The 10,154-nt window shown below is 40.1% G+C and overlaps 1 protein-coding gene across 2 annotated transcripts in view; it reads left to right on the top strand.

Moving 5' to 3' along the window:
- The first annotated feature begins 448 nt into the window (after positions 1 to 448).
- Positions 449 to 10,154, top strand: part of HAPLN1 (hyaluronan and proteoglycan link protein 1) — a 29,792-nt gene continuing 20,086 nt past the window's right edge. Inside the window, exons 1-2 of one of the 2 annotated variants that reach the window (XM_058864100.1) lie at positions 449 to 548; positions 2,175 to 2,177. In XM_058864100.1, coding sequence (XP_058720083.1) covers positions 449 to 548; positions 2,175 to 2,177 — 103 coding nt within the window. Of the gene's footprint in view, positions 549 to 1,973; positions 1,977 to 2,174; positions 2,178 to 10,154 lie in introns of both variants that reach the window. The other variant, XM_058864101.1, reaches the window with a different exon arrangement.

Genomic DNA, 10,154 nt, shown 5'->3' with positions numbered 1-10,154 from the left:
GTAGAGATACAGTGATAGAGCTTTGATTGTTTTAATTGTATTTGCAGACCAGATCTAGAGTAGGTCTGGAAAATCAAAAGTACACCAGAGCCTCTTTTGAAACACAGGTATTGCTTACGTGTGGTCTTGGAAGGAGTTGGGCTCAGGAATATTTGTCTGTGCACTTATTTAATTTTTTTTCTTGCATTTCTGCACAGGCAGAGTTAAATTTGGATTGCCAGCTTTGCTTAGTTGAACTCCACAATAAAATGGTCTAATATTCGTGCCCAAAAAATTAACTTCTGCAACTTCTGTCAGCTGAGTGGGTTCAATACATTAAAAAAAATCCCCCATAAGATCACTGCTCTAACAAGTTGTGCAGTGCAACACTGTAAAATGTTTCCAAAAATTCACAATCCTCTCCCTATGTGATGCCCTTACAGTGAAGAAGATTCTTTTGGCTGTAAAGATGAAGAGTCTACTTTTTCTGGTGCTGATCTCTGTCTGTTGGGCTGAACCTCACCCTGGCAACTCAAGTCTGGAGCATGAAAGAATTGTTCACATTCAAGGTAAGGAAATAAGTGAGAAAATACCAATATCTTCATATTGCTGAGGGAAACAGAATAATGTGCTTAATGACCCTTAATTTACTTTTTTTTTTTTTTAATGCTGTCACACTGTTTTTTAAATGCTTTTATTACTGGTGACCAAATGTTTCCTAATCTGGTTCTGTTGAATTATTGCTTCTCCTATGCAAAGTAAAACAAAAAAAAAAAAGTTGCACTGTTTAATAGCACTTAGTAACAACATTGTAAAGGTTAGTGAGTAAAGTACAGGATGATTTAAGACAGAGAGAAAAAGCATGCATCTTAAAGTAATAAACAACTGCAGTGGGTTGAGATACTTCAGTTTATTGTAGAATAGATTTGATTTTAAGAGGTCTGCTGTACATAGCTCTCCACAGCACAGAAATTTATTGCTGTGGTTTATTTAAAAAGGCTCAGCACATCAGAGATCGTAATTGAGCAACGTAAACCAGGGAAAAAATAAAAATAAAAAAAGTAACTTACCCTGAAAAAAAAGTGCCTTTCCTCATACCTTTAATTCACACTAAATATTATCCTGGCCTTCTGCATAATCCTGTTTGGTTCATGTTTGAGTCCCAGAGATTAGAACTGTGCAGGATTTGAGCCTGCAGCACAATGCAGCTGTTTTTTCAGTCCCAGCTTCAGTCGTTGAGGGTTATCCTGCATAGGAAGAATCAGGGGGTTTATGCAGTAAGAACAAGCAGAATGAACAGGGATTTTCCTGCTTTCACTCCTGCCTTCCTTGAGCCTGGCTGAAATCAATTTTGCAAAATTAAGAAATACAGAATTACCCTCCCTTCTCTCCCTAGCTCTCTCTCTTTTTAAAGTTTGATTTCCCCCTCTCAACAGCCAGAAAATCGTGCTGTTTGAGGTTTTGTGTAAATATGAATTACCAAGATAGAGCAGGGCACCAGGAAAGGGCTGAATGTTCAGGAGATCACAGGAAAGTCACAGAAGTTAAAGGCACCCTGCACCTATTAAAAGAGGGATTGTCAAGGTCAGAGAGCTGCTCTCCCTCTGAGCAGAATCACAGGATGAAGGTCAAATGAAAGTGTGATGTCAAAATGAAGACCTATTGCTGCTCTGATGAACACTTCTCTCCCAGGGCCCACCAATTTCCAGGAAACTTTGAACACTGATGTCTAATAAATATATATTTTGCCCTTCCTTGTATAGTGCAGCTTTTTATCTCTGAGCTTTACCTTTCTGGAGAGTTAAATTAGTGCAGTAAGTGTCATTCACCTGTCACACATGTCCCCTGTTACTAAACCAAGTAGTTCAGAGCTCACAGAGGTTTCAAGGTGAACCCTTCTCCCTTCCCATGAGAACTCACCTGTGCCTCAAGGGTTTATTTTTTGAAGAAGAGACGGATAAAGATTTAAATTTGAAAATTTAAACTCCCACCAGCTGGTTCAGGCTCTGAAATACACAGGCAGACCACAAATCAAAGAGACTGAAACTGCTTGGGATGTGGCATTTTTGCTTCTGGTTTTTGGTATTCCTCTCTGCATTGTGGAATCCCTCTCCTCCTCAGTGCTGCAAAAGAAATAAAAAAGAGATTAAAAAATCTACACCTAGAGATGGGATGGAGATCAGGGAACGCTGTAGAAGGTGTTCAGGTGTGTTTTTTAAATCACATTAACAAATCCAGCACCCCTCTCCACAGCTGAAATCCAGGAGATGTATAGCTAAACTCTGCCAGGGTGGCGTGCCTGGGTATGCCTTGGAATTGCAAAAGGTGTGTGAACATTGTGTATTTAAGTACTTACACAGAGGTGAAAGGGATTTCCTGAGGCAGAGAAGGAAACTGTTATATTCCCCATTCTTTACATCATGCAATCTCCTGTAGGTTGAGTTTAATTTGTTAAAAAGCTGGGTTTCAGGTCTTCTTACTGTGAAAGAGTTTTCTGATATGGAAAACATCCTCCTAATTCTGCACATTTATTTTATGGTCTTGTTCTTCTCCTTCTGTTGCTTTTTGGCTTACAAATAACATTTTTTCCTTCTTTGAAATTCACTTTAAAACACCAATAAGATAGCACCATATACCCACAGCTATCATTTGAGTGAACTTTTTAAATTCTTCTCTAAGTGTATCACCTCCTGATCACTGTATTAGTTGGATGCTGTCACCTGATAATATCAGGAATTCATCTTTACACTGGTTCTCATCTGAATTCTTGCTCCTTGAGTACACCCAGCCAGGACTTTATTCCAGAATCTTTATTGCAGGATCCATAAAATCCTCATTTGCCCTTAGTATTTCTGTTTTCTGATTAACAATGCTTTGTTCTTCAGACCTTGGATCAAATTTGCTCTTCCCAGCTGTGCTGCAGTGCTGATCAATAGCCTGTGGTGATAGAAAGTATTTAGCTGTCAGTCTCCCTCACTGCCTCTTGAAATTAACAAGTACAGGCTTTATATCAATAACTCTTCATACTGGACCTCGAAAAGCTGTGTTTTGCACTCACCATAAAATGTTATCCTACCTTTTTCACCCTTCTTTCTTCTAATATTTTAAATACTTTCTCCCCTCCCTTCAGTACTGCTTAACATGCCACGTGAAAACTTTATTTATCCAAAAGTCACAATTACTTTATAAGCCAAAATTAGTGGAAATACTAAAGAAATTGTACTGTAGGCAGTTCACTGGCCTTTTTCATATTTTTTTACCATATCACTCAATTCCCTAAGCTCCAAGCAAATAATACATCACATTCCTCAGCCTTACACGTTTGTTTTTATTATATACCTGATGTCAGATTACTCTGAGTTTCTTTGGCAAATATCTGCTTCATCTTATCCCTCTTTCTAGTCCTGACTCTATTCCTGCTGCTCAACCACCTTACTTCAAAATTTGATCTAAAGCCATGTTTGCTGCTGAGGTCAGACTAATTAGCTGGTTAATGGTTGAATTACTTTCTTTACATGTATTTGTTATTTTTCTGCTGCCCAGAAATGCCTGGAACTGTCCTAAAGAGACAGGTGAGGTCACACCTTCACCATCAGGTTTGCCACACCCCGTGCTAGTAGGTCTGGGTACCCTAATTTTCTGCCCCTACATCAGTGTAAAATCTCCTGACAACTCTCTCAAATTCAATATTTTTCAATCAGAACAGTGTTTCATAAATTGTTATTGTTCTACAGTTGTGCTTTGCTCTCATGGACACAGAGCTCTGCCTTTCAAATGTCAACTCTCTGGGAAAAAAGTGATTATTTTATTTTTACTAAACACTTCCCCAGTCTCTCACACTGCAGTAGACACAGCTTTATGTCTTTTTTATCTTCTAAATATTTCAGTTTTTCTCTAGAAATGATTTGCTGATTTCATCAACAGCTCTGTTCCTGCTGACAGTGTCAGTTCTAGCTCTTGGTTCTCTCTTTGTTGGTTAATGCAGTTCAATTCGGACTTGAGCAAAATTTCTCATCTGCAAGACAGTTTTACCTCCCTTCTTTTCACAGTGTTTTCAGCTTATTTCCTCTGTCCCAATTTCTTTTTTTATGTTTTTTTTCCTCCTTTGGTTTTATTCCTGTATCGATGAACAAAATTTACAAAATATGTAAAGCTGCATTTTATGCCTTCTGTGGCTTTATTTCCTTTGCTGGAGCCTGTGGTGGATTTGATGTTTTTGGTCAGAAAGAAAACAGCACAGCTCCCAGAATATCAATGTAATTAGAGACTCAGATTTATTTTTTTTTCCCCCCTGAAGATCTGCAAAGTCTCTGTGACCCATGAGAGAGGATGGATCCTTTCAGTGCTCACTTTGTCCCTCTCTCTGATCTGCTCCTGGTGCTGCTCACTGACCAATTACCCAAAAAAAGACAGAGCACCCCTGAGAGATAAGGGCACTCCCCTGGGTGTAGCTGCTCTGAAAAAGATGCAGAGTTGACCAAGCCAATTAATTCCTGAGTTAATTACCTAAGGTGAGCCACAGCCTTTAACACAATTCCAGTTTCTTCAGGCTGTAGAAACACAAGAAGAGGCAGCACCAAGTTTGGTTCATGGAGGATCAAATTTAACATTTCAGCTTCCCTCTGGATGTAAGAAATCCATGTTATGCAGCATTTTGCCATGTTTGAGATGCACCCTTTTGCCTGCCAAGATCTCTGCACAGATTTATTTATGCATACCAAAAAAAAATTTCAGCATGGAATTAAGAGAATACTTTTCAATGCTGCCCAATTGAAACAAAAAAATAAAAAAAATAAAAATAAAACAAGAGAAAGCCAAAAAAAAATCCTAAGCACACACAAATAAGTCTATTGACCAATAACAAAAGCAGAGGAAAAGTTTGACCAACTTTTTCTCCAGTATAATGAGTTTTATTTACAGTCCACCTCTTTTTCTTGAAATCAAGTCTTGCTCTGAAAGAGCAAGAATCTGAAGAGTTTCTGGACCAGACAAAAACATAATAAAAGATTAAATGCACTGCTCATCTGACCTCTTGCACTAATTCTTATCTGCTCAAGATAATCTTGATTATCTTCACTCTTTTCCACATTTGACTTCTTTCCTTCTTCCCACCTTTCTGTATATTTCCACTTGCCACAACACTGACATTTTTTCTACTTTCTTGCCTTTGTGTTTCCTGCTTTATGTCTGGGTTGTTTTCTCCTCCTTGCCTTTTTGTTTTGCTGTTCAGGACAATTTTGAGGATGCCACCAGTGTGCTCTCGTTGAGGGCACCCCAGACTTCGTGCTCTGGAGCACACCTTAAGTGATACGTTTATATCTGGGTTATAAAAAACACATATTGCTGCAGAAACACAAGGATTCACTTGGGACACAGGTTTAAATCATTAATTTTCCTTTTTCTGGTTACGTCAGTGGAATTCCACATTTATAAATAGCATTTAGGGGTGAGCAAGGGACTGGAAGGGCTCCTTGAAGTTTCTGCATAGTGTTTTGGTTTTGTCAAACAGTCCTCATGCCACCCATGAAGATTTACTTGTGTGACAGAGGAGTGCAGAGACAATGCCTTGATTCCTGTTCCCTCCTGTTCTGCTCTGTGACACCTGATCTCCATGAAATTTATCTACACCCAAGCAAAGCACACTTAGAAGTTATTTAAGGCAATAATTCAGAAGAGATGATGTTTGTTATTTCCCTGATGGTTTTATGGGCTCTTAGGTCTCCTAGAAACCTAAACCTGAGTTAATATGTCCTCTTTAACAATCCCCCTCAACGAGTTACTCAAGTTGAGGAGATGGAATCAGCTGAAAAATGTTTTATCCCAGTCTTGTAATGTCTTTTTTACAAAGACAGATTTCTTCTCTGCCATATATAAACCAGGTATTTTTAGCTGCACTATTATTTGAAAACTGAAGCTTCTCACAAAGATTTATCTAGCATTTCTCTTACCAATTTTATATCAAAACTGAAGAGGAATGTGTTGGGGGTGTTCTATCCTGTCTGTTCAGAGGCAGGAACATGGGAGTTGGATCCTTGCCTTTTCTTTGTCATGACACAGCAAAACTGCATCAGTGCTTGAGCCAAAAAAGAACATCTTTTACCAGTCTTGCAGCTGATATATATATATATATATAAAATATTTTTAATTTTTTTCCCCCCAAAATCAGAAGTAAAAAGATAACTAGTTAAAATACATATAGAAAAAATGTGCACTATGTGCAAAAAAGTGTGTGTAATTCTCCCTCATGTTTTTCCTCAGTACTCTTTGAGTGGTACTCCCATACATCAGTAATGCATTTCTCTAATTTTATTTTAATAAAATTTTAATTTTTAATTTAATTTTAAATGAACACTTTAACAAATAACAAATACAAAAACAATAACAAAAAAACTCTGGGTTTTTTTTAAGCAGAATGGCATAGGATATTATTAAGCTAGGGGCCTGCTAATAGTGTGGAACATTTAGGGGAGACATGAATTCTTCTGAAAAAACACTTCTGTGATGTCATCCCTGGCTCATTATTTGGTTTTCCTGAATGTAAAAATGCACATTTTTTTTTCCTGCTGTTGCTTTGTAAGGCACTCCATGAAAATGCTGAAATAAATATTTTTGTGGCCAGCATAAGACTGTGGATACTCCTGGTGGATAAAGCAGATAAAGCTGTTTGCCAGGGGTTGTGGTGTGGCTCCTCCTCTCTGCCCCACATGGTGTTCATGGCCCTCCAAGCCAGGCTTGCCATCATGCTGGTGTGAAAAACCCAGTAAAGGGAGAAAAGTAAATATAAAAGGAGACCAGAAGAAACCCCCACAGCAAAAGTATAATTAAAACACACACACACACACAAAAAACAAACAAAAAAACAAACAAAAAAACAACAAAACAAACAACAAAACAAACAACAAAACAAAAACCAAACAAACAAAACAGAAAAAAAAAACAAAAAACCCACAAAAAACCCCAAAAACAAAACAAAAACACCACAACACAACCCGAAAAACAGCCTACAATTAAAAGACAAACAAGCCTTAACATATACTAAAATTTTGAGCTAAACCAAGAAGGCAGCAGGTGGGACTGAAGTGAGAGCTCCAAAAGAGCAGGGCCACCTTACTGTCCTTGAAATGGGCGTCACACTGACCAACACCAAGGTTAGAAATGGACAGAGCAATGACCACCAGAGCAGGAGTGCTCATTGTGCCACTTTCACACTGCTGGGGAGGCAGAGATAAGGAGGAGGAGGACAGTGTTGGAGTCTGAAATACAGACTGTGTGCCCTTGTTTTTAATATTTAGTTCTGAGATCCAAGAAAACACTGAATTTCATATTATATGAAATTCATGAGCATGTTTTCATGGTGATACATGAAAACAAATGATAAAGTTAGATGAAAAAAGCTAAAAGTGTAGGTGTGTAGATTAGAAAGTTTCTTAAATCACTGGGTGAAAAAGTAGTTTAGAGAACAGGAGACAAGATGGAGGATTTAGGGTGTTGTCCCTTGTCCCTTCTTCTTTCTTCTTCATGTTCTTCTCCTGGAGGTTTTTGAGTAATAGTAAGTGATTGGATAGAAAATGCCGCAGTGCATCACAGAGGTGATGGGTCATTGGGTCATTAAGAAAAATAATATACGTGTCTATTGTTAATTGGATAAAAATAAGTATAAAGATAAAAGAACTGCGTAGTTCAGGGCCATTTTGTGTATCAGACATGAAGTGTGCCACAAGGCCTTGTTTGTACCATCAGAAGAAAGAAATGTTCCAAATTGCAAAGATTAACCTTGTAACCAGCCTAGAGAAACCTGTTAAGTTTTGTAAGGATCCTTCAATAAACACGAGAAACAAGATTCTAACGAGCTCGAGAGTTTACTTTGAATAATAAAGACTGAGATAAGTGGAACTCCCCATGAGGGAGGATCCCAGAAGAATTCAGCCCAGAGAAGGCTGGGAGAAACTAGAGAAAAGCTGTATCTACAGAGAATTCAGCCCAAAGAAGGCTGGGAGACTAGAGAAAAGTTATAGACACAGAGAACTGAGCCCAAAGGAGGCAAAGAAAAGAGAGAGAGAGAGGTAACAGACAGAACAGGTGCCCAGCCTGTGCCTCATCATTTAAGGCAGCAAAATATCCTTTCCCTTGCAATTCATACCAGGTACTGAGATACAGGTACTGAGATCAATGTTTTAAGTGAGTTTTCATCTTTTGTCAGGCAGCCTTTCCCTACAGCCTGGGACATGTGTGTTGTCCTGCAGAGCTGGACTCCTGCATCCTGCACTAACCCTGTTCCAGTCAGCTTGGCTGCTCCTGCACTGTGCTTTTTGCCTTTGTCATCCACCTACCTGCATCAAGAGGATTAACAAAAGGCCACAGTCTGTCAGAATCAATAGCAGGGAGGCAGGAGTGGAAAGAAACACTGAAAATTAGTCAGCAGTGGGGCCTGGCTCTGTGCTAACAGCTCGGCTGCTGCCTGTCTGACTGTGAAAAATGTGCCTGGAAGGGTGGAAAGCCTCACCTGGGAAATCTTTCTAATCCCAATGCTGCCCTTGGAGCTGAGACCAGAGCCAGTCAGCAGGGTGCTGCCACCTCTGTCCCATCAGAAGGAGCAGCTGGAAGCTGCCCAGCACTGCTCATCCACCATCTGAGGCTCGGCAGTGACACCTGAGACCTGCCCTGTCCCCAGCAAAGATCCAAACTCTCCTGCTTATAAGGACAGCTCCTCAATGAGGGTTAGACCCTCCTTATTCCAGGGGTTCCAGAGTCCTACAGTTGTTTGGCTGTTCACCTCATGAATTCTCTGGTATTTCTGGTAATTCTGGTATTTCTGACGGGAGCAGCTCTGGGAAAGAAGTGTTATCCTCCTCAAGTGACACCCTGGGCTCTGTGACCACACCTGGATGTCCCACCCTTTTCCTTCTTGAAGCCATCTTTCAGATATCCCTGCCATTTAGAGACAAAAGCAATTTTATTTAGAAGTATTACCCTTGTCAGAATGCCCATGAGAGGAGCAGCCAGGGAGCTATTGCCCTTCAAATCAGTGTTTCCTCTCCCATCACTGTTCACAACATCATCCCATCACTGATCTCCCATCATTGCTTCACAGCAGATCAGTCCTTTTTCCACTTAGATAACCCAAGAGTCTGAAAGCATTTTGCTCATTTGAGCTGAGTTTCACAACAGTTAAAGCAGAGACAACCACATATTTTAAATTAAGGGATTCTGATTTGCTCTGTGTTTGGTTTCTTGGGGGTTTGGATTTTTTGTTGCTTTTTTTTTTTTAAATTTGTCAGCTCCAGGAAGAACAAGACCATTCATTTTACCACACTCCCAAAAATGTGCAGTTTAGGTAGATTTATCCTTGGCTTTCACTGGCTACTGGATAATAAAGACCTCTAAGCCTCTTGCCAAACCCCTGTCATCTCATTTTTAATCCTGAGTCCCTGCTGCCTTCATGTCTTCTAGCCCAAACAGTCCCTCATTCCCCAGTCTGACATCTGCTTTTCCTCGAAAGCCAGAGATCCTTCCTCCTCTCCCAGATCCAGGAGAAGCAGCAGCAGCAAAGTAATTTTCTGCCTCACCGTCTTTCCAGTGAGAAGGGCACATCATCCCATTTTCTGTAAAAAAAAAAAAAAGACCAGCCTTTTACAAAACTTGTGGGTGGAAGCACATTTCAAGTGTCACATCTCGCTTAGAACCTCCAGGGCCAAAGGAGATATTCCAGGATGAGAAAAGCCATGTTTTCCTTTCCTTTTCTGGGTTACCATCCCCTCTGTTCTTTATAGCCACTGAGACTCAGGTGATGCCTGCTGCAGAGGGCCGGAGGAGGCAGGAGGCAGCCAGCAGTTTCGGGAGGAGCATCCCAAATTAGGATGCTGATGCTAGAGTCAGAGGTGACAGTGCTCTGGGCAGGCCTCCAGCCCTTGCTGGCAGAGGCACAGTTGTTAGAAAGAGTGAGCATTGACAGCCTGAGTCAGAGCCTCCCTGCTGCCACAGTCCTTTCTACTAATATTTATTAACTTGACAATTTCAGTATTAAAGACCCAACATAGCTGAGCTCTGAATCAGATTTCTTGGTAATAACCACCTCAAAGCATAACATTTCTCCTCCCAAGGTGGACAGAGGACTGTGGAACGTCTTTGTCCCCAAAGGAAACAGGAAAATTTGCAGACAAGCTGTGCTGGCTGTC

The sequence above is a fragment of the Poecile atricapillus genome, chromosome Z (genome assembly GCF_030490865.1).
Source record: "Poecile atricapillus isolate bPoeAtr1 chromosome Z, bPoeAtr1.hap1, whole genome shotgun sequence".
Taxonomy (NCBI): domain Eukaryota; kingdom Metazoa; phylum Chordata; class Aves; order Passeriformes; family Paridae; genus Poecile; species Poecile atricapillus.
This window is presented reverse-complemented; position numbering and strand designations above follow the sequence as displayed.